The 24,631-nt window shown below is 50.1% G+C and overlaps 1 protein-coding gene across 6 annotated transcripts in view; it reads left to right on the forward strand.

Moving 5' to 3' along the window:
* Positions 1–24,631, forward strand: part of NLGN3 (neuroligin 3) — a 63,694-nt gene that overhangs the window by 35,310 nt on the left and 3,753 nt on the right. For 2 of the 6 annotated variants that reach the window (XM_083486359.1, XM_083486360.1), the window contains 4 exons: positions 5,619–5,681; positions 9,561–9,710; positions 12,571–12,756; positions 23,241–24,030. In XM_083486359.1, coding sequence (XP_083342485.1) covers positions 5,619–5,681; positions 9,561–9,710; positions 12,571–12,756; positions 23,241–24,030 — 1,189 coding nt within the window. The remainder of the gene's footprint in view (positions 1–5,618; positions 5,682–9,560; positions 9,711–12,570; positions 12,757–23,240; positions 24,031–24,631) is intronic. The other 4 variants (XM_083486362.1, XM_083486363.1, XM_083486361.1 and 1 more) reach the window with 3 other exon arrangements.

Consider the following 24,631-nt stretch of genomic DNA (forward strand, 5'->3'; position numbering starts at 1 on the left):
CATTATTCCTCAACTGAGTCCCCGGGGTGTCAATGTGGAAGCCCCACAGCTAATGAAGTTCCCTGGAAATGTCCTCTGCTCATATCCTTCTATGCATGGCAAGAGACCTAAAGCACTTGGGGTGGTGGAAGATGGGGAAACCACTTGGGAGGTTGTCAAAGTCCCCCAAACTGCATGTAAGTGCACTTCGTTTTTGTTGCAGCGCAATGAACTTGCATGGTGTATCACGAAGGATAGGAGAACAGGTCACTTTCCCCAAGGAGGAGGTGGTTGTAATCTTCAGCAAAGGAGGAGCAACAGGGGAAGGGAGCATGGGTTAAAGTGGGGAAATGAACATAACATTATATCAGGGTTACATTTGAAGCACTGTGATATCACTTTAAACAGTTATGGCTTCCCACAAAGAATCCTGAGAACTCTAGTTTTCTAAGGGTGCCGAGAGTTGTTGAAAGACCCCTTGCAGAGCCACAGTTCCCAGTACCTTCAACAAACCACAGTTCCTGGGATTCTTTGGGGGAAGCCAGGGCTGTTAAAGTTGTTTAAGAGTTCTTTAAATGTACACTGTGGATGTGAGCGTCTGTGTACTCAGCCTAGGATGGGAACAAGGAGATTGTGCTTGAAGACTTTGAAGAAAAGGTGGGTTTTAAGGCAAGATTTGAAGGAAAAGATGGAGGAGGGAGCAGGTTACTATCCTCAAAGTTTGCCAGGCTTAGGAAACAAACTTTGCAGAAGAACAAGACTTGGCTCCTTCAGGATCCTTGAGTTTACTGAAATATCCGGTACAGCTGTGTCAGTGGAAATACTCCACTGATTTCTCCAGGGGGGTTGATCTCAGATGGGCCCAGCCAGGTTCCCAAGTCACCTGCACCTGGGGAAATTGGAGGCATAGCCACGAATACTGAGACCCCATTGAAGAAAGGTGTGCCAGCCCTTTGGTACAGCTTCCAGTGTGCCCCTGTGCAGGTGTGTCCACTGTTTCAAGCTGGGCAAGTATTCCCATATTTGCTCAAAGACTCACTGGAATTAGCTTGTAAGAGCTGTTTGACAGTTGCACCCACTCCCTTGGAAGCCAGTGGTCTCTCCTTTCTTAGAGGTTTTTAAACAGCGGTTGGATGGCCATCTGTCAGGGATTCTTTGATTCCTCCATTGCAGGGGGCTGGATGAGATAACCCTTGGGGCCCCTTCCAACTCTACAGTTCTTTGGTTCTGTGATTATAGGTCTGTTGAGAGGAAGTCCAATGAGAGAAAGAGATGGGGATTGCTCATCTGCAGAAATGTTAACTTTTCTGTTGACTAATGCTGAAGTAGAATTGCATTGGAGGTTTTGGTGCTGGAAGGGCAGAAACTTGACTGAAGCTAGCAGCTGGAAATGTTATCCATGAGGCCATGTCCCTTGACTGCCACTTTGGAGTCTATGTCCTTCTCTGTTTTACAGGAATAATGTGGCCCTGGGCAGCAGCTTGTGGGAGGGGTGTTTTTGATCAGGACTGCAATGCAGGGAGAAAGTGTTAAACCCTTCATTCCACTGGCAGCAGCCTTTACTGTTCTTCAAGATGAGATCTTGCCTCTTGTTTAGAAGGCTTTGCCTCTTGTTTAGAAGGCTTTGGTTAAAGCAGGCTGCATGCGTCCTTTGCTGTTAGTCCTTACATCCTGGCTACTCTGTAAAAGTTAACTTGAAACAACAACAACCTTCAAATTATTTAAGAGACACGCAAGTCTTGCGTATCAGTCTGCAAACTGGAATGAACCCTGATTCTGTGCCATTTCAATGAATTGCTTAGTTTTTGCTCCTGTGTGGTGAGATTTCAAGTTGAGGGCCTCACTATTGTGCACCATTCACAAACAAAGGAACCAAGATGGTCATTTCAAGTAATATAGCCTTTCACATTTCCATTCAAACACAAACACTCATGTTTTGATTCTGATTGTAAGTAGAGAGATCTGTTATGTTCTAATGACTGGGATCATTTTTACTTGTTCCTCACCCACCCTCTCTGGCTGTGGGGGAGGGAGGCTGCATTCTCCACTTCAGAGAAAGGAACTCACCTAGCCAATGAAGGCAATGAGATGCCCAGGGCTGTTGGGTGGCACCATTTCCCCCCCCCCCGTCCTCTTTCAGAACTGGGCTGGCAAGTACATAGGAGGGTGAGTACTCTCTGCTGCAAACATGCACCTGCACACACAGAGGGAGTTCAGGGCAGTGGGGTAATGAGCCATTCCTGAGGCCCCAGTCTGGAGCACAATAGGGAGGCATGTCCTTTACAACTCTTGACTGCATTTGCAAATAAAAGGGCTGTTTCTCTGGGCCACGCTTTGTTGCTGAAGATGCCATGGGAAGTTTTTGCCAAGGCCCCTGGTTTTTGTCTACCCTTCTTCACCCCTGCATGCCTGTCTCCTCTGCCTGGTGCAGCTGAAGCTTTATCTCCCATCTCTGCCTGGCTCTCCGTGGTGGCAGCAGCAGCAGCAGCCCCAGCCCATCAGCAGAGACTGGTCCCTGGGTGCGTGAGTGTGCCTTTCTCTTTCTGCTGCCGGCAGCGGGCCTTGGGAATGATGCAGTGCATTGTCTAGGCCTTCTGGGGTCCCCAAAGGCTGCCACGTCCTGCGTGCAGCAAGCAGGGATGTGAGGAGAGGAGTGGTGGCGGGAAGAAGGAGCTACCATCTCCCGTGGATTCCTCTTGTCTCCAAAAGTCTGCTCCTTTTGAGGGGAGAGGGGGGTGACAACAGGAGGGGAAACGGGTAGATGTTGTGCCCAGACCCGGCAGGATAGAGGTCCCTATAGGAGCGAGCGGAAGGCGGGAGGGACTCTGGTGCTCCTTGATGGGAAATGCAGTCTCTTTCTGCCTCGGTTTCCATGGCAACAGAACAGGCCTGGAATCTGAACTGCGGCTGCAGACAGGGGAGCTTTGTTCAGTCCAGGCAATGCTTTGTTCTGGCCCCAGCCTATCTCCTGCCCCCCAGCGTTGCAGGGTCTTTCTTACCTCCCTGCCTCACACTTTTCTACGCAGATTCCCTTGCGCGGTGGTGCAAGTATTTCAGGTTGCCAACGGCTTTGGCCGGGATGGGGGTGGGCATTTGTGTTGCAGCAGACCAGAGAGAGATGGTGGTGCTCAGGGCCACTAGTTTAAGTGTAGCCCTTTTTTTCTGCCACTAGCTTGCCTGCAGCCTGGAAAATCAGAATGGTTTGCTGCAAAGTGTGTAGGCAGATGATCCCCTCTGACCAGGGAATTGTGGCTCAGTCACAGTGACACCTGTGCAGAGTAGAAATGGAGGGGATAAATTCAGTTTGGTTCACATTGTAAAGCAAACCTGTGTACTTCATACTTCCCAAGACGCTATGCAAACCAAAGCACTGCTATCCTCCAAAGTTTGTGCTTTCCCAAATATTGAAATGCAGTTCTCCAGCCAAAAGAAAAGTGCACAAGGAAGCAGAAACTAAGGGCAAATCTGCATTAAAATGCATATATTTCTGGAAATAACATGCAGAAATGTGTTGCATTGGGGGAACTGCTTGCAAAATCTTTACATTAGGATAAATGAGGACTTTCCCCCCAAATATTTTTGCAAACTGATGTGGAAATACCAATGCACTGAACATTGCAAAAATGAAAACTTGGAAAAACAAATTGACAAAAGTCAGTCATTGCTTCTGTGATATAGGGCTAGGTGGCTGCGGCTGTTAGCCTGCGCTCTTGTGTGGATGGTTAAGGTCAGGGTTTTCTGTCTTCCAGAGGCAGTGGTGGGGAGCAGCATAATGGGTCCTGCAAGCTGAACTGATAACCTAGTTCTTCTGGGTAAAAATATGCTGGCTTGTCTTTGCTTGTGGCTGCTCCATGAGCCCATGGCTCCCTCTCTGCATATCCTTTGGCTTGCTCGTTTTCCAGCAAGCAATAACTTTTAAGATGAACACAGCCAAGTTTCTGTTCCCAGCTGTCTCCTGACAGCCATGCCAGTGATGGGCCTGCAAGGCAAAGAGCCCTTGGCTGTCTACATTTGGAAAACCAAGCTGGCCTCAGACAAGGGAAACTAGAAAGGTAGTCTGTGCTAGGTGGCTTTCCGGAGTGTGCATTCACAAGGGAAGTGAAAAATAAGGGATTTTTTTTATAAAAAGATGAAAGGGCTACTCATACTAGAACACATGTCTTTGATTCAGCAAGTGGCTCATTTATGCTTTCTGGAGCGCATGAAGAATGCTCAGGCATTAGAGAATAAAAGGCGTCCGTGGTGCCATGCGTGTGAACTTGCTAGGAGCCATCCTGTGATTTGCCAGGCAAAGAAGTAACTTGCTGAACTACCTCTCCGCAGTTCTCCTAAAGTAGCAATCTGCCTGCCTCCTCCACAACACCACCCCGCAAAGTGATGGAAAGTTAAATGAGCCCTCCCTGTGGCGAATATTGTATCTATGCATTGCATGCAGAAAGTCCCAGTCTTTGGCAACTGCAGTAGAAAAGATCAAACAAGTAGACAGGAAAGCCCCCCCCCCCCAACCCTCTATGTGCCTGATACCCTGGAGAGCTGCTGCCAGTCTGAGTAGGTGGTATATTGGGCTTGGTGCATCAACACTCCAAGGAAGCTTCATATGTTCATAGAAGGCTCTACTGCCATGAGCAACCAAGTTGTTGGCCAGATGAGATGGACACAGCCTCTTATCCCCAGGAACCTGGGGAAGATGGGGTGCTCCTCTCTGTCCCTTGCTAGGACTTCCCACTGCCCCACCAGCCTCTGCCACATGCATGTGAGCATGCTCACACCAATGTGCACGCACACACCTCTTCCTCCCCTCCCTCCTTCCCTCCTATGAACACACACTGGAATTGTGCATGTACAGCGTGGTTGGCAACGGGCAAGTGAGGGCCTTCTTGTTCACTGGCACCCATGTGCAAGCAACCGGTGACTTGAGTCTGATCACAAGGCATACACTGATCACGTATGCTGCTGCCCGTAAATGCACCCAACACTGCTGCCTCCCCAGGCAAAGGCAGCTGTGGCAGTTCTCTCTCCTTCCCCCACAACTTCTCCTCTGGTCTCTTGAGGGTTGTTGACTTTTCCAAGGGAACTGGTACCTCCCAAAACTCGGGCATCAGTCCCGGAGTCATCCCCGCCCCCCATGGGATAAGGAAGGGAACAGGCGGGTACCTGACCTGAAGCTGCAGTGTGGAGGGTCCCCATGGGTTCTATCAACCCCTCTCTTCCCATGCCTTCCTCGGGCCTGACTTCCAGAATCCCCTGCCTGGAAGAGGGCAGGCAGGTGAGCACCCTGAAGGAGGTGTCCCTGCTTGCCCTTCTCCCCTTGCTGTGAGTAGCCTCTTGCCTCACCTGGAAATGGAAGGGAAACTGCTCCGGACAGTCCCTGCCTCCCCCCCCCCCCAGTGCTGCTTTTGGAGGTCAGAGAGAGTGGGGGGCAAAAAGATGCTTTTTAGTGTGGAGCCCAAGCGCTACCCAGGTAACGTGCCACCTTCTCTGCAATCATGCTATTTTTGAATTCTCTTTTTGTTTCTTTTTTCTTTTGTTTCTCTTTTTCTTCCTTTTTTGTTTTTCTTCCCTTCCCCCCACCCTCCTCTTCATTTTCTCCCCCCCCCCCTTTTTTTTGTTCTGTCTCCTTCATGTTTGGTCCCCCCCAGGCGGCTCCAGCGCTAAGAAACAGGGCGAGGACTTAGCGGATAATGACGGGGATGAAGACGAAGGTATTTGTGTGCGCGCCAGGTGGCTGTGGCTGCATGAACCTGCTCTCTTTCTCTCTTTCTCTCTCACGCTTTCCTTTTCATGCGCGCTCCTCATTTGCTGCCATCCCAGGAAGTCCCCGCTGGTTTTTTCTTTTTGTGTGTGTGTCTTTCTGTCTCCTTGTGCTGAGCAGCTGCATGGGAGGGGCATGGTGGTGATGCTCTCTGAGCCTCGGCCTCCTCTTCCAGGGAGGTGGGCAGGGTGGGCAGGCAGGGGGCAGTGAAGGAGGGAGATGGAAGGGGCACCCAGCTCTGGGCGTGTGGTTGCTTATGGGAACCTGCTCACTGCCCCCATCCCCAACCCCACCTTGTCTCACATGGTGAGCTGGGATAAATGTTACATACCAGCTGTCGCCAATCTCCTGTTTGGACAAAAAGGTGTCCCCTTTGGATTTCCTGCTCAGCAGGTCTGGTCTCCCAAAGGCCTGCTGCCTGCTGGCTTGTTGCAGGGAGCATGTATTGTGGTCGCAGGAGAAGGCTCAGGTCTGAAGAACCTCTGTGCACCCTGCAACCAGCAATGCATGTCTCTCACTGCTCTTTCTCTCTGTTTCTCTCTCTCACACTTGACACCTGCCCCCCACCCCCAGGAGGGAGAGTAGCCTTCCACTCAGCTGTGCCTGCCAGCATCTTTTTCCAAAGCAACTATACCTGGAGGGGTGGGGAACAGGATTGAGCCCCTCTGACGCAAACAGCCTCTCTCATGTTGGTCAGAAGGGGCTGTGCATCTGCCAGGGGCAGGAGGACATTGTCACCTGACTGTTGCCAAAAAATTGCTGAAAAGAGACTTGTTCTTTTTTGCACCCAGGCAGGCATCCTGAGGACGCACCATCCTGTTGCCAAGAGGGCAGACAAAGCGATCAGGAGATGCAGAATCTGGGGGATGGGGGATGGGGACAGACCTTCATGTGCCCAAGGTCCAGGTCAAATCACTCTGCAGCAGATGGAATGCTCACACCAACACCCAGGTGTGGAGGATGAAGCTGTCCTTAGGCAGTGGCTATATTTAGGGCAGGTAGCTGCAGTGGATGATGGAGAAGCCAGAGACTGCAGCAGGCCATCCCAGGCCCCCTCCTGAATTACAAGATGTGCACCTCTTTGGGGCACTGGCAGATTCATTGCAATGAAGAACTCACTCATGAATTAATTGCGTGCGTGTGCAGCCACCTTTCAACAGCCGGAGCTACTAAACCTGGAACCAACAGTCGCAAGTAGCCATCTGACATTTCCCCAGATGCCGTGCAATAACCACAGAATGGTTGCCAGTCTGGGAGACTGTAGCCAGGACTGTTATGCCTGGTCATTGGCTCTGCTGTTTGGGACTGGTGGGAATTTAAATCCACAGCATCTGGAAGGCTCAAGTTGGATACCATTGCATACCTTGTGGTGTAGTCCTTTGAAAGAGCACATGGTAACTCGCCTACCACTCACCACTCCTGATCCATAATCAATCAAGGGATAAGCTTGTCTTCCTTGATGGGCACAAAATTTTACAAAACAGCTACCACACTGGGGACACACTGTAAGCCCCATTGTATTGGTTCACTCTTTGGGTACGCTGAAAATGTCAAGAGACATTCAACCATTTTCCAGATGCCTCTCCCGGCTTTCCCCCCGTATGGGTTCATGATGCTTTGGGGAGCATTATGTGTTTCCTTCTAGGTGGTAACTTCCCAACTGTTTCCACCACCCTTATCAGGGCACTGAGGCATCAGCTGGAGGCTGCGAAGCCACCATAAGACTGTGTCTGTAACCTCCAGACACCAGCAGAATGGAAACCAGGCATGAACAGCATTCTGCATCATGGAAGGTTTCGGAGGTGTTGCAATGATATATTGGAGGCAAGTGGGCGGGCGGGCGGGCATTGAGATCATTCCCACTGTTGACAAGGACCTGTAGCTTCACTTCAGACTGATGAACTCGACCTCCACCCAGCTGTACCCATGTTGGAAGCTGATTATCAGACTTGCCTTTTTTCCCAGCAGGGGGTCAAAATTCTGAGTTCTTCATGAAACACCACTGTGATAAGTCATTTCACCAACCCCATGGAGCAACTTCACCATCCATGATGGTGGGCAGCTTCTGTGAAAAACAAACAGACTTGGAGAGCCATTCCAGGAGCCAACGCTCTTCTTTCTTCCCCTTCCCTCTCTGCTGCAATGGAGGACTCCATAACCTGAACTTGTTTCAGAGCTCAGAAGGCCAGCAGCTTCCATTTGAGCTTGTTGTGAATTCCTGCTGGAGGTCCATTGCTTGGTGGCACAGCGTCCTCTTTGCCTGGAGAAGGTCCAGGGTTCAATCCTTACCATCTCATGGTGGGTCTGGGAGAAACCCTTGCCTGAAACCTGAGAGCTGCTGACAGTCAGGGTGGACCAGTGGCCTGGCTCAGGATAAGGCTGTTTCCTACATTCTCACCATCTTCCTAGCGGATTCTCAAGGATGCTGCTCCAGGACCAGCCCTCAACCTCAACCTTCAGGCCTCGGTTTGGGTTTTTGGGGCAGGATTTGATGATGAGTTCCCGGATGGAGTGTTGGAAGCTTCCGGAGGTCTGGACCCTTCAGGAGCAATGCTGACGCTTTGTCCTTTTTGTCTTGTTTGCTACCTTTCTGCTTCTGGACTTGACCTGCTTTGGCTGCAAGGCCCCCCCACCCCACCCGCCCAGTCTGTTTGGGCCAAAGTTGTATGCAGGGACCTCTACCATACAAAGACTAAATTAGGCAGTGCACTTCTTTCTGAGTCCCTGTGCTGCTCTCCCCTCCCTCGTGGCTGTTCTGAGAACGTCAGCAATAAGCCCCTGGATAGAACCACAAGGGTCCTCGCTGAGCTGTTATTTGGGGGGACAGGTGGCTACTGAGAACAGGGCTTCCTTCAGTCAATTGCATCGCCTCTCAATTGGATTTCAAAGAAAGCTCCCCCCACCCCTTCTGTCCATGCCTGGTGTACCCCGCGCAATGTAGGCCTCCCTGTTAGGGCGCTTTGGTCTGTGCATGTTGGAGTGAGGGGTCTGGTGCCCGTGGGTCACCTTGGCAGGTGTAGAGTCCGGCTCCGTGAAGCTGGGTCAGGCACAGCTGTTATGGATGCAATGGGGCCATGAGAGCAGAATGGGTGGGCTCTTTGGGAGGAGGTGTTCCGAAGCCTCTTCCCAGTACAAAGCTTGCTTGTGATGGATGTGTTGTCTTTAAGGAGCAACACCCACACCCACCCACCCACACACACACACAGAGAGAGAGAGAGAGAGAGAGAGAGAGAGAGGGAAATGGAGGCTGAGCAAGGTGGGATCACTCTGGTGCAAGCCCTTTCTGGCAGCATCTGTGGAAAGGGCTGGTTCCCTGGCAGAGCGAAGAGGCTGTGTTTGCTTTCTGTCCTCTCCCTCTGGCCCTGAGACCTTATTGGCCCCAATCATCCCACCTTTCAAATCACCCTCTTATCACACAAATCTGGGGGGAGGGAGCGGGCTGCCCATTTCCCTTCCTGGCTCCCCATGCCCCCTCCCAGGGGAGGCAACGCAAACCACAATGGTTTATTCACAAGGTGGAACGCTGGTCCTGCGCCGGCCACCCCTGGCCCTATTCCATCCTGGGTCTGGCTTTGGAAGTGCAGCATTTTGAGACTCAACCGAGCTGTGCGTCCTGCCAAGTCCTCAGGGTTTCCTCATGCTGGCTGCCTTGCTGGAAAAGTCATTGGTCTGAGCATCAGCCCGGGGTCTCTCTGGATGCAGGTGGGTGGGCTGGGCCTCTTTCCCCACGCCCCTGTGCCAGGAGCTGCCCCCCCCCATTGGCTCAATGAGGCTGGAGGTGAGGAGGTGGTTCTGTCGGACTCCTGTCTCTAGCTTCTCCCCCTTGCAGACATCCGAGACAGTGGGGCCAAGCCGGTGATGGTGTACATCCATGGCGGCTCATACATGGAAGGCACAGGCAACATGATTGACGGCAGCGTGCTGGCCAGCTACGGCAATGTCATCGTCATCACCCTCAACTACCGTGTGGGAGTGCTGGGTATGGATCCAATGGGCCCGCTTCACAGGGGGGCAGAGGTGCTGTGGGGGGCAGGGGGGAAAGAGGTGCTGCAGTAGGCCATGAGCATCTAGATGGGCAGAGATGCTTCGACCTGTGCCTTCAAGACCAGAGTGGGTCAGAATCTGGGTGACCCAACTTCCCTGCTGGGCCAAAGGCATGCTGGTTTCCTTGTGGCTTCTCTTGACACGTGAGAGTCACATTGGTGGATGGCCACAACCGCAGCCATTCAGCAAGTTGTCCTTGCCTATCTCCATCATATCCTCGTATGCTCCTTTCCATGTTGGGAGCAAACTTTGCAAGGATGAGGAAGGGAGTGTCCTGTTCTGCTCTGCATGGAGCTGGTGCCTGGATACAAGCAAGACTGTTCAAACCCGCCTTCTTCTCAGTAGCCACCCCTTCCCCCCAAATGCTATGCTTCATGCTGACCCCCACCACCCCAGGACCTGGCCTGGCGAATTGAACTGAACCTTTTATCGCTTAGAGCCTTAGCTCTATCGCAGTCCGATACCCACAGAAATATGGTCAATTTAACACATTGCACCAGGAACATTCCATCAGATGATATGCATAAGGAAAAGAAGGGGGGGAATTAAAATAAGACTTCCTCTCCAGAACAAAAGGGACATCATATAAATTAGTGCATGCTGGAGCAAAAGAACATCCCACCCGCCCTTCTAGGTTGGATTGTTTCTAATGTCTCGCCCTTAATTTTCTAGCAGCCAGAGCATTTTGCAACCTCGATACTAATAAATACACCATCACCTCCTGGCAGTATACATATCTGTGAAGGGTGGGAAGGGCATGTCTGACCAGGTGTTTATTCCAAATGTTTGAGGGGTGCAGATATTGCCCCAATGATGTTTCCTTGGCAGGGGACCCTCTTGCCTTCTTCCACCCCTGCCCAACTGCTCTACCTACGTGCCAAAGGCATGTTGAGGAGGTGTGGTGGAGGAAGGTCCCCTGCCCCATACCTGCTGTCTAGCTGGCGTGGGGGCATTTCTCCATGGGCAACGTGTCTCCAGCACAGACCCTCCATTTCTCTCCAAGCTAGAAGCTGTGGCAGTGGCCGCCGGCTGTGCAGAAGGGCGTTAAGTCCCTTGCTTGGGAATTCTTTCTCATTTACACATCCTGACACAGCACAGAGCAAATATTGATCTGCGGTTAAATATTGAATAAACGTGTTTACTCACCTCCTCCCTCCTGCGGGGCCTGGCAAGCGCCGCTAATGAGCTGCACCAGAGGGAGTATTCTGTGTCCCCATCGCTGGGGTGCAGCCAAGCCTCCTCTGGAAATGGACTGGCAATGGCTGATCGCTAAAGGGGCAACATTGCTAGACCTTTTGGGGGACCTGAGGCGGCTTCCACGTTCCTTTGCATTCTGAATATGGGCCTTCCCTTTTCCCGAAGGGAGTCTTGCTCACTGTACCCTGGAGCTAAGTCTGCCCTACAAAAAAGCAAACAAGCCACCCTCCCTAACAAGCCCTACCCGAGGACCTGTTTCTTCTGCACCGGAAGACAGAGGGACCGTGGCCACTGTTCATGGCAACTGCATCTCTGATTTTGTGGGTGCCTGTGTGGTAATCTGGAGCACTGTCTGGAAATAAGATACATTTGCTACTTTAAAAGAAGATTTTAGTAAGTTGGCAGCCCTTCTAAGCAGGAGCACTAGGGTCAACTGGTGCATTTTGCATCTCTAGCAAATTAATGTTTGTTAGAGACATTTGCTCTTAAGATATATATCACATACAATAAGTAAATAAAAACAAGTATCACACAGCATTCATAACTACATGGGGAGGAAAGGCCTGGGCCAGAAACCAAAGGAAATACCCACCATAAAATCAGGGGAGAAGAACAAACCCCACCTAGCTGATTATGATTCATCGGGGTGTGGGTGTGTATGTATATATTACATATATATATATATATATATATATATATATATATATATATATAACACAAAAAAGTAAAACATCCCACTTGACTCACTAGTGTTCAAGAGCTGCTTTTCTACTTTTCTAAATGTTGCCCAAAAGCGGCCTGCAGGAAAGTACGTCTATAAAATATATCAATTGCTCCAAAAAAAGGGGGAAAGGGCATCCAAAAGGAACCAGATAAAAATTCCCCCAACAGGCTAGCTGCTTTGTTCAGTGCGCCAAAGTACGGAAAGGCTCTGACCTAGTTAAGACCTGGAGGCCTTAGATTCCCTCGGCAGGCCCAAGATGGCAGAGGGGGCCTGGGTCAGCTGTGAGGGAATAGAGGACAAGTCTTGACCCCAGACAAGGGTCTTGTTTCCCTGCTGCTAGCTGCCCCCTCTCACAGAGGCTGACTTGTTTTGACCCAACACCCACACAAACACAAACCATCAGTTCTTCCAAAATACGGTGGCTCGTTCCTGAGGCAAGCCCTCCAAAATGGCCGTACGCCACAGGCAGATACCAAAAGAGCCACAGCCGCATGCAGAGCAGACTGCGCCCATTTGTTCTTCTTGGCTGTGTATGCACCGTACATTTAAAGCACATTAACTCCACCACCACCCAAAGGAATCCCAGTAACTCTACAGTTTGTTACGCATGCTGAGAATGGCAGTTCTGTGGGGGTAAATGACAAGTCCCCAAGATTCTTTGGGCCAGGGTGAGGAGGTGCGCTTCAAATGCACGGTGTGGGGGATCTCTGCAATATTGAGAGGGGATGGAGGGAAGGGGTCAGTTGCAGCTGAGAAACTGGGACCCATGGCAGTGGCCTTTGCCCTTTGCAGTGCGTAGCATGAGGGACGAGGGCAGGCGAGAATTGCCTTGGGGCCAGTGCTGCCCATTTTACTACTATCATCTTGCCTGCAGGATTCCTGAGCACCGGGGACCAGGCTGCCAAGGGCAACTATGGGTTGCTGGACCAGATCCAGGCTCTGCGTTGGATCAGCGAAAACATCGCCTTCTTTGGCGGCGACCCCTTGCGCATCACTGTCTTCGGTTCGGGCATTGGTGCCTCCTGCGTCAGCCTGCTCACGCTGTCGCACCACTCCGAGGGTAAGAGACCGGCGTCATTCCAGCACCCAGTTCTGTGTTTGCCAAGCAGGTGGAGTGCGTCGGAGAAGGGTTTGGAAGGATTTAAGGCACTTGACTTCCACCCAAACCCAAGGAATCCTGGGAATTGTAGTTTGTCGAAGGTGCTGGGAACCATAGCTCTGTGAGGGGTAAGCTGCAGCTCCCAGGATTCTTTGTGCACCTCCCATTGATGCATTACCTCCTCTTGGAATGGCAGGTTCCAGGGTTCTAAACCGGTATGTGTATGCCTCTTTGCTCTTGTTAAAGTAATTCTGAATTAACGCTCACATAATCTTGACTGCAAAGATATACCATAGGCGTTGGCAGATCAGGCTCTACTTGTAGAGGTTTGGGCAATTTGCAAGGATTTCTGACTCCTAATTGTTCTAACAATATCAGTCACAAATTAGTGCCCTCCACTCAAAATGAGACTGTCAAAGAGACCTTGGGGTAAATAGGGGGAAAAAATTGTGTGGGAATTTGTAATGTTCTGTTGAAAGCCGCCCAGAGTGGCGGGGGAAACCCAGCCAGATGGGCGGGGTAGAAATAATAATAATAATAATAATAATAATAATAATAATAATAATAATAATAATAATAATAATAAATTATTGTTATTGTTGTTATTGTTATTATTGTTAATACAGTGGCCTTTGCTCAGTCCTGGTGTTCAGAACAAAACCTCGTTTTTAACCCAGCAAGTGCTGAGAGGCACCATGCCCTTAAGTGTGTGGCTCTTGTACCTTGGTCCAGATCTTGGAGATCTAAGTAAATGCAAAGTAGATTCAGGAAAGAAGGAGTGGCTCATGGTAACAAAGGCTTCTGAAAGTGTCGGCACTGAGGGATCAGGAAGTGCCTAAGCTGCTCCTCTGCTTTACAGGAAACGGGTAAATGAAATTAACAAGCAATCTATCTGAAAGGTTGCATAGGTACAACAGTGCAAATCCACATATATATGTGAGAGGCAGAGGACAGACAAAGTATTTCTTTGTGCAGTGCATAGTTAAACTGCAGGACTTGATCCCAAAGGAAGCAGGGATGGCTACGAACTTGGATGGCTTTCAAAGATGATTAGACAAAGTCGTGGAAGATAAGACCATCAGCGGCCACTAGCCAGAGTCCACTGTCAGAGGCAGCAATGCTTCCGAATACCAGTTGCTAGAAATATCAGGGTCCTGCTGGCGGGTTTCCTGCAGGCACCTGGTTCTTCTTAAGTTCTTCTGCACGTTTGTAATATATTTTAACCAAGTTAAAAACTCCTGTTTGGAATGGTTTGGAAAGAGGGTTAGCATTCTACATTTGATATTTCTCTTAGAAAACCTCTGTAATGAGGATGATTCTCCGGGTGCTGAGTTTGGTGCCCGGTGCTGTGCTTTGCACACTTGCAAAGAAATGAAAACACATTTCTTGCTGGTGTGGAATGGTTTGGCGGTAGAGTTCAAATGTGGCAGAGGGAACTGTTCGTGTGAGAAGAAGAAAAAAGGAGCTGGGTGGACTGAAGATGGTCTGAGGACCTTCCTAGGGTCAGATTCATACCAAGCATGAGGAGTTGAACAGAGGCATGCAAAACTCCTGAGCCCCAGAGGGAGCCACGCTGAAAGAAATGTTGGCTGTATAATGGGCCTAAAGGGGAAATCAGCAGCAGTGATGGGAAACAGCTTGATAGCCCATGAAATAGCCAAGGCTGATAGGGGTTAAAAGTGCTGTAGAGGCATTTTTCAAGTCTAAAAAGAACAGCTGCAGCAGGTCAGGTCTGTTGTGAGATGTTTCTGCTCAGCTTCGGCAAAGAACCAGAGCAGCCCATCCATCCATTCCAAGTGACCTTGTAAAACAGGTCTGGAAGCTTGCCATGCATAACTAAGGAAGCTGTGAACAAAATACCTGCTTAATATTTTATTTTTATTTGTATTTTACAAAACCTGTAGGGCTGACTAATGCAATACTCAAGAGTTTTAATTAGGTCAAAGGCTTCACGCTCTCACTTACTCTAAATCCTGGCTGGCAGGTTGCAGTGAGAGTATCTTACAATTGAAGCAAAGGTTGGGCAGAATGAGGTTAGTAAACTGACCGTGCAAACCGGCAGAGCTGATTCAAGGCTAGGTCATCAAGAACATTCTGTCTTAAGACAGATGGGTGCCAACATCAAGAACATCACAGGCACCAGTACAAGCCCCGGTGGCGCTATTGGTACTGCTGTTGTTTGAGTGTGAACAAGTTGTCAGCAGACCCTATTGGGCAGTGCGTGTGACATCACCAAAGACATCACATAGCAGATACATCAGTGCTTTGCATAACTTTTTTAGAAGGGTATTGGGTCCATGTATTAACTGACCCAGCAATCATATGATCTGTTTTTACAGATTGAAGAAAGTAATGCCATGCCACTTTCCTTCTCAGCACTGTCTCACAATTTAAGAGCTATTTTAATTGGGCCGCAGTTAACTAGACCAGAAGCTGCTTGACTCTGGTGTAGTTAATTTCATCTTTCCATTGACTTGTTTGGGGCTAGGAAACAGCTGCAATGCAGAATCAGAAATTCTGCTAGGAATTTGAATTTGCAGGGTTGTTGTTGGTCTTCTGGAATGTGACCTATGTGTGCATGAGTCTCTGGATGCATGTGTGGAATGGACTGTGCTTGTGCCTTGTGCTATTTTCCAGAATGAAAACCCAAACTGGCTGCTGCTAAAAGAGATAGAGCAGGATGGAGGCTGTCAGTCATTTCTGTCTGTGAGCTTGCACTATGGAAGAGGCTGACTTAGAAAAGGCTCATAGCTTAGTGGAAAGCATATCATTTGTGTGCCTAAAATCTCAGAATCAGTCTACCCCAGTTAAAATGTTCTTGGGCAACAGGGCTAGGAAACACCTTTGTCCAAGTTGACCTCTGAGAACCATTGTCAGAGATGACAGGAGCGAGCCAATGCAGGTGACCTAGATATAAGGCAGTTTCTTATATCCTTATATTTATGTTTTAGCAGCAGTTTTGTAAATAAGGAGAAGCATTAATGAGTCTTTCATGATCCATGATTCTTTGCCTTTCACTGCATGGATCTTCAGAGGTGTGTGTGTGTGTGTGTGTGTGTGTGTGTGTGTTTGTTAATGGAATATGTAAATGGAAACTGAATTAGCAAGACGGGAGTGGGGCACGTATTAACTCTCGCCTCGCGAATTTTTCTAGACCCTGTACTCGTCATCTGAGGCTCTTCTCTGTGTCCTCGCCTCCCTAAGAGGTTCAGAGGGTGACAACACAATAGTGGGCCATTTCTGCAGTGGCTCCCCATCGGTGGAATGCTCTCTCTAGAGAAACTCACCTGGCGCCATCATTGCAGGACTTTAGGTGCCAGGTGAAAACTTTCCTCTTTACCCAGACCTTTGGTCATTATTATTATTCTGTGTAAATTATTTTTTTAATGTTGTACACCACCCTGGGATCTTTGGATAAAGGGTGGTTGTAATAATAATAATAATAATAATAATAATAATAATAATAATAATAATAATAATAATAATAAAAATAAAAGGTCACCCATAATGTCGCTGATTACAGGAGAGGGCATGTCTGCACTGTGCTGATAAATGGTGGGAGCCCATTGCTCATGTTGTACATGCTGAACCCATCCAGGATTGTGTTCTCTCTCTTTCCCGCTGTTGCTCTAAAGTATTAAACTCTGGTCAAATTCCAGCCTGCAGAGCAGAGGCCTAGAGCATTCATTCATTTATATGCCTCCTTTCCGTCAAGGCAGTTTTCAGCTTTAAAATACGGAAACAAATACATGGTATAAAGCACAGAGCGATATGAGTCCCCCTCAGGCCAGCTGAAAGCCTCTTCAGGAATGGATGGCGCATGCTTCCTGAACTTGGCCCTCCTTTCGGTCAACAAGCCCATCACACATTTTAAGCGCATGGCTTCACCCAAAGAATCCTGGGCACTGTACCTTACCAATATAGCTTACTACACGTTCCAGCACCCTTTGCAAACTACAGTGCCCAGGATTATTTGGGAGGAGCCAGGTGCTTAGCATGCGCAGTCTGGTGTCTTACTTCCCCACAGATCTTCCTTAAGCAGCCCCAAAGAAGTTGGAGAGAGGCTGCCGCCAATCTCTCTCTGGCCCGCTGATGGTTCTGTCAGGAGCCAGCAATATACCTCTCATCATCCTGGGCTTCCTCACTTCTGCCTGCAGGGAACTGATTCCAAACAGGCTCTTGTACGTCTGTGGTGGAACCTCTTCGCTCTTTACCGAGGCTCATAAACCAGCAGGCGCAGGAAGCGTCTCTGCCACTCCCCCTGCTGCTGTCGTGCAGCTTCTGAAAAACTTGTCACTCAAGCTAGAGGCGGTATCATCCTGTGCTAGCAAAGGAGGCTGGCAGGAATATGCCAGACTCGGGGAATAAACAGGCCTCTTTGAGCCAGCCAGGGGAGGGGACCAGGAGTAGGCAGGAGGGAGCTAACAGACCATTTTCTAATGGCATGGCAGCAGGTGTGGGGTGCCTTCCCCTACCAGTGCATGTACCGGGGAGAATGTTTCCTTTTGGATATTACCTCACTGAAAGGCAATATCTGTTACCTGTCGAGCTGGGAAGGCAAAGGATGCCCCTGTGGCCACTGGAACCCAATGAAACCATGCTGGAGAAGTATATATCGGAAGCAAAAAAAAGGGCTGACATACAGCTTAGTGGTGAGGACAAGGTGGGCAGATGCAAGGGACAGTTTTAGCACATGGCTGCTTTTGTTATGCTACGGGGATGGGGAATAATGCTCAGTCGGAGGACCACATCCCTTTCTGTGCTGCTTTCCAGGGGCCACATGCTGGTGGTGAGCGGGGCAGGAGGCAAAAGTGCACAGAGCAATGAATGCCAGGTTTACCTTTGTGCGGTTGGGTAGCTTGCATGTGCATGCATGTCCGTCCCTCTCTGTCCTCCACGCAGGCAAGCAAGAGTCCAGCCACATTCCAGCCAGGCAAAAGCATCCAAGGAGGAAGGTGCAAAGCAGGGGTAGTGAGGAATGTGTCCTGGGGAGAGTCCTGGGGACCTCGAGGGCTGCCTAACTCCCAGGGCCCTGAGCTTCCCCACCTTTAATTTAGTGAGCGCACAGAGGTGACCAAACTACTGCATAGTGAACACTTCCTTGCCCTGGCATCCTTGACGTGATCCTTTCAGGGCCAGCCAAGAGAATGGGGGGAGAAGATGTCGATGCAGTTTAATGAGCCCCACAAAGCTATTCTCACCACCACCCTCTTTCAGAAATAGCTACACGCTTGGCCCTTTTCTCAAGGACCTTTTGATGCATCTGTTCTGCAGCAGAATTGACACAAACCTTTGCCATTCCTGAGAAAGGGGCAAGTTGGCTGCCAGGAGGCAGCCCCTTTGCTGGAGACAGTCAGTGTCCCACTTGTGCAAACCTTCCATTTTGCTTGTGGGGTTTGTTTGTTTGCTTTTGCTTCATCTGTTCGTATTGCTCACTGGCTTCATCACAGGTGTCACAACCACGATCCACAGCTGAACATAGTGGAATTATTTCTCTTCAGCCAGGCCTTTGGCTGTTAGACAATCTATGGCCTTTTAAACATGATTTTTTCTGTGTGTTTTTTAAAAAAAATATTATTTATGAATTTTGTGTTTTTATGTTGTAAATGCTCTGTGATCTTTGGACGAAGGGTGGTACATACATGCCCTGATAATGACAGAAATGCAGTAAATATTCAAAGAAAGCATTTGAGATATGGTTTCATGGTCACGCCTGCTCATCCAATCAATTGGCAAGGAGGTTGTTTGTTTGTTTTTAAATCCCGGCACATTAACTTCTGGTGTGTCTCAAGGGTAGGTGTGTGGAATCTGGGACCCTCCAAATGTCACTCAACACCAACTTCCATGGTCAGGAAACATGAGGTTGTCCAGGAACATGTGGAGGGCTCCCAGTTCCCTCATCTCTGTCCTGGGAGCTCAGTATTAGTGGCTACTTGGTTGTAGGCTATGGGTTCCTCTCTTTAATTAGTGGGCTGTCAGCACCTTCCAAACCTGAACTCAGGAGGCAAAATGCTCCCTCCGGTTCCAGCCAATGTGTATACAGGAGAGGTTGAAATGTGATCGCCTACATTTCACATGTCAATAAAAATCACATCGTTCTGTATTTTCCTGCAGTGGTGGCAGGGTGTGTGTTGGGGGTGGGGGCGATGCTTGGCAAGTGAAGGATGTGAAGTTCAATAGCACGAGCTCCAGCACACCGGCAAATCTGGTCCTGGGCACAGAAGAGGGGAAAGGAGGGAGCTGGAGCCTGGTAGTTCTTCAGAAGGGCAGTATGGGACAGGCACACCCCCGTGGCGTGCCGATGCAAAGGACAACCTGGAACGATTCCCCAGCAGATCGATGTGGCTGCACAAGGAGATTTCCTAGCAGCCTGGAGATTTTATAAAAGCAGAACTTACAGGAAACGGGAGGCAGTACATGTGACTAAGGAGAAGGAAAGCACAAAGCTGTCAGGACTGCATCCAACAAGGCGAAGGCCCAAGATGAGTCACAGTGAACAAACGGCGTTGGTTTGGGAGCAGAGAAAGGGAGACGTGTTAAGTGCCAGGGGGCCAGAACTAGACAGTGACGTGATGAGAGCTCCCAGTGACTTTTTCTTTGGTTAAAAACAGACACACACACAAAAAAAAACCACGTGTGTGCACACATATACGGGGAGAGAGCTAGCCTGTGTGTTTGTATCTGAGGAAGAGATGTGTCAACTGAGGATAGAGCCCTGTGAGAAGGGCTTCACCAAACCTGCAGTTCTCTTGGGGGGGGGATGCAGATACTTATATTGTGTTTTCCATAATAGCTCCTGGTAAGGGAGGAAGAGTGGATTTTTATATTGGGCCTGTGGGGTGGGAGGGGAGGGTTTTTAAAAACAACTGCCCTCCCCCAGTGCTGCTGCCCCCTATTCCACCCTCCTCCGGAAAAGGCACTGGAATATCTGGGCATAGGTCAGAATTCGTGCCCACCTAGGATGCCCCCCCCCACTGATAGGAAAGTGTCTGTGTGTTTGCTTCTGTTGTTAATGGGCTTCCAAAGTTTCAACTTGCTGCTTTTGTTAAAAAAAATAAGCCCTCAAACAGTAGCTATGACTTTGCTGATATGATCAGCAGAAGGAATGGACCCACGGTCCTCTTCTCATGGCATACATGCATGCATATGTAGTTTATTTGTATATTTTTCCACAGTTCAAACCACGTTCAAGGCGGCTTGCAACATGAAAGAAAATACATAGCTGTGACATAACAAAAGCAATAAATAAAACGTTTAAAAAATGCATAATCAAACTGAACAATTTTCACATGTTCATCAAGATCTAAAATAAAGATACAAATAATAGCAATAACACCTCCCTCCCCCAAAAAAACACTCCCTAAACAATGCCCCAGCCCAAGTGTCTTTTCAGGAGCCTCAACTTTTGCAGTTGGAGTCAGTCTGGGCCCCAGCCTCCCAGTCCAGTTCTTCCAGGACTCACAGCCCAGATGGCAGCATCCGCAGATGAGGGCTGTGGGAGGAAGCTAGTTTTGGACTGGTTTTATATGCCCACTGACCCAGTTGTGATGCTGCAGGGAGGTCCCTGTGGGTTCCCTGCCTTTTTCCCTGGCAGTTTACTGATAAAAATAAGAACTGCTAAAACACAGAAAAAATAATAATTTAAAAACAATTAAACATTGATAGAGTTTAAATTTTGTGTGTGTGTGTGTGTTCCAGCAATTACTATAAAAACAGCATGGCACCAGCCCTTTTCTTTAAAGCAGTTAGTTCCCAAAAGCCTCTTGGAACGAGGAAGTCTTCACCTGCTTGCAGAAGGACCACAGTGAGGGAGAGTGTCTCTCAGGAGGGAGTTCTGAAGTCGTCGGGGAGCAGCCACCACCAAGGAGGCCCTGTCCCGTGTGTGTGTCCTCCCCCCCCCCCAGCATGCCTGTAAGGGTGGTGGGACTGAGAGAAGGGCCCCTTCGTAATCCTTACAACAGATCTTTCTAAACTTTTCATGCTGGTGACACACTTTTTAGACATGCATCATCATTCAGTAATTCAGTTTCACTAGCAAACTGGAAGTTAAACAAACCCCTTTCCAGCCCCGGCAGCAGTGCAGGGAGCGTTCGTGCAACACACCTGCACACCGCAGCTGACATGCTAACGTGTCACAACACACAGTCTGGAAAACTGCCTTACAACACCTCTGTAAGGTAGAGGAGCATCATTATCACTGTGTAACAGTGGCTAGAGGCTTACTGAAGAAAAAAGACAGAGGGTGTGTGAATAAGTTTAGAAGAAGAAAAATGAGTGAGAGGGGACATGGCAGAGGTGTGTACACCTGGTGTGAAAGGGGGGGGGGAAGGATGAGAAGTCTTTTCCTCCCTCTCAGTGACCCTAGAACTTGAGGCCGCTCATGAAGCTGAATGTTGGAATGTTCAGAAGAGACAAAAGGAAAAACTCTTCACTGCATATAGTTCAGCATGTAGTTTTGCTCTCTTGCAATGCAGCGATGGCCACTCAATTGGACAGCTTTGAGAGAGGATTAGACAAATCCCTGAGGATCTGGCTGTGTTCTTTGCCCTTGGTCAGAGGCACTGTGCCTCTGAATACCTGGGAATTGCAGGTGGGGAGAGTGCTGTCTGTTGTGCTCAGGCCTGGTGTATGGGCTTCCAATAGAGGCCCCCAGCTGGCCGCTGTGAAGTCATGGTGCTGGACTTTGGCCCAATCTAGCAGCCAGGCCCTCATTATGTTCTCATGGCTGGGGCAAGATTCAAACCAGGGATTTCCCCCAGCTCGTAGCTCGGTCTCTTTAGCTGCCCCAGCCTTGCGGGAGCCAGGATGCCTTCCAAGCATGCCCAACTGCACTTGAGTGGCTGATTCAAGACCTCCTCCACTCGGCGGATGCCCTGGAAAGCTTTGGTATAAGCCTTGCGATGACGCAGCGCCCTTGCAACGGTTGTTAAAATACCGACAGAAAATGTAGGCAAGAGGCAATTAACGCTGACGAGGTATGCAGCTGGTTGAGAGGATATTTTGCAGCAGGAGAGAGTGTGATTATAAATAGACATCTACCCCCCTCCCCAGGTCGGCAGCCAGGGGGCTTCTGCATCCAGAGAGACGAGGCCTGGCCTCGGTTCCCTGTGTGGCATTGCTCTTTTGGGGAGCCCAGGCCAAGCGCTGAGCGCTTCTGCCGCCGCAGAGGGAACGCTGCCCTCTGGCCCCTTCCCCTGTCTCAGCTGCGGAGGCTGCCGTTTCCTGGGGCCTTTTTGTATTCAGAGGACAAGCTGCATGGAAGGGGCCTTGGCACCCAGCCCAGCATTCCTCTGCCAGCCCCAGGCCCTTTGTGGGCCTGCTTCCTAGGCTCTGCATTGCCGTCGCCGCCCCCCCACCCCCACCACCGCCCCTGCCGCTTGTGTTCCCTCCAGCAAAAAGGCTTCTTTGTGCCACTGGGCATTGGCACGGAGCGGGGCCCAGCTGGGCAGGAAGCGAGGGCTGCTCCCGGTGGGATGCACAGGGTTAAGTGGTGTGGGGCTTTAACCCCCAAGCCGCCAGCCTGCAGCCTCCAAGACCCCTGCCTGCAGGAGGGAGGCCGCTGCCAACACCCCCTCCTCCCCTTCCTGCTTATTGTGGCGGGCAGGGCAGGACGGAGCCACACTTGGCCCTGCCTGAGCATCCCGCCAGAGGCTGCTGCCGATGGGCTAGTGAACACTGGAGGGGGGGGGAGGCTTAAGCTAATGCCCCAGGGTGCCCCACACTCTGCAGCCAGGCCAGCATCTAAGAAGAAAGTGGCACCCTTTCTTCCCATTTCTGGAGCCCAGCAACAGAAAGAGGGGCTGTTGGGTGTGTCTTGTCGCTTCTTGTGTTTCCCAGAAATAGTTCAGGAGAGGCCAAAGGTCCGCAGGGCAGCATCAACTGTTCTCTCCCTTTAGAGCTAGCTTCTCGCAGAGGCTGATGGCTGCCACATTGTTTGTGGGCAGGAAAACAGGGTGGCATATTGTTTGTGTGTTTGTATGTGTGCATATATCATTTTTATTAAGTCTCCAGCAATATTTCAAAGCATTTGTCACCATATACATTTTTTTAAAAACATGCAAGTTCCTTCTTGACTTCCCACCACCCTTCCTTTCCTGACGTTTGGTTTATACTCCTTTTTATAAGCTGTTTCGTAACACATGTATTTTCATTATCTAAACCCCGCTACCATTCAATCTTTCATTCATCGGCTGTTCATATGCCAAATCCCGCCCACAACTTCATAGATTGCTGATATTTTGGTAGGTGATCCATCAGGGGTCTCTGTTCCACCGTAAACACTCTTGTCATGACACCCTCTTAATTCAGCAGTCAATTCTGCCGTTTCAGCACTTGTGGCAGGGTGGCATCCTAAGGGGCTCCTCAGCCTAGGCAGGAGAGAGAGAGAGAAGGTTGATGTTGATGCTCAAGCCTTTTCTGCTCACCTCTGTGTCTCCCACCTGCAGGCCTCTTCCAGAGGGCCATCATCCAGAGCGGCTCTGCCCTCTCCAGTTGGGCTGTCAACTACCAGCCAGTGAAGTACACCAGCCTGCTGGCTGACAAGGTTGGCTGCAACGTGCTGGACACGGTGGACATGGTGGACTGCCTGCGGCAGAAGAGCGCCAAGGAGCTGGTGGAGCAGGACATCCAGCCGGCACGCTACCATGTGGCCTTCGGGCCCGTCATTGATGGGGACGTCATCCCTGACGACCCTGAGATCCTGATGGAACAGGGTGAGTTCCTCAACTACGACATCATGCTGGGCGTCAACCAAGGCGAGGGGCTCAAGTTCGTGGAGGGCGTGGTGGACCCGGAGGACGGTGTCTCGGGCAGCGACTTTGACTACTCCGTCTCCAACTTTGTGGACAACCTGTACGGCTACCCTGAGGGCAAGGACACGCTCCGTGAGACCATCAAGTTCATGTACACGGACTGGGCTGACCGGGACAACCCCGAGACGCGCCGCAAGACGCTGGTGGCCCTGTTCACCGACCACCAGTGGGTGGAGCCCTCAGTGGTGACCGCTGACCTGCATGCCCGCTATGGCTCCCCCACATACTTTTACGCCTTCTACCACCACTGTCAGAGCCTCATGAAGCCGCCCTGGTCCGACGCTGCCCACGGGGACGAGGTGCCTTACGTCTTCGGGATCCCCATGATCGGGCCCACCGACCTCTTCCCCTGCAACTTCTCCAAGAACGATGTCATGCTGAGTGCTGTGGTCATGACCTACTGGACAAACTTTGCCAAGACCGGGTAGGTTTCCACCACCCCCCTTCCCACCCCAGGGGCCAAGTAGGTGAGGGGTACCAGTCATCTCCCTAGTGGACGAACCTCAATCAAAAAAAGATGTGAGGGGGGTGCAGGACAGGGATGTGTAATGGTTGCAGGGGCTGTGTTACTTGCAAACTGTAGACACCTCCTGCCATGTTGCCTCCCTGTGCAAAGTTGTGCATTAAACAGGTTGGTTGATTTTGGTGATGGGGCAGGAGGTTGAGACAAAGGCTACATCTCATTAGGCTGTGTAGGCATGAGGGTCCTAGGTCTGATCCCTACCTCCTTCAGTTAAAAGGGTTTCAAGTCAAAGAGGGCCACTTCCCATTGGGGTGGGTAGTACAGAATAAAAAGGATCAACCATCAGGCTAAGCAAAAGGTGGTTCTTCAAAAAAAGCCTCGTCTCCATCTGCCAGAGCAGGGGTGGGGAATCTTGGTCCCAGATGTGGCTCTTCAGGGCTCTCCATCTGGCCCTTGGGACTGTCTCTCCAGGTCACACCCCGCTATGGCCCTCCCTCTCATCCCTAGTGCTTCTGATTGGCTGGAACGTGTCCTTGAACTCCGGTAACATCTCAAGCATGTT

Source organism: Podarcis liolepis (assembly GCF_965112155.1).
Source record: "Podarcis liolepis genome assembly, chromosome: Z".
In the NCBI taxonomy this organism is placed as follows: Eukaryota; Metazoa; Chordata; class Lepidosauria; order Squamata; family Lacertidae; genus Podarcis; species Podarcis liolepis.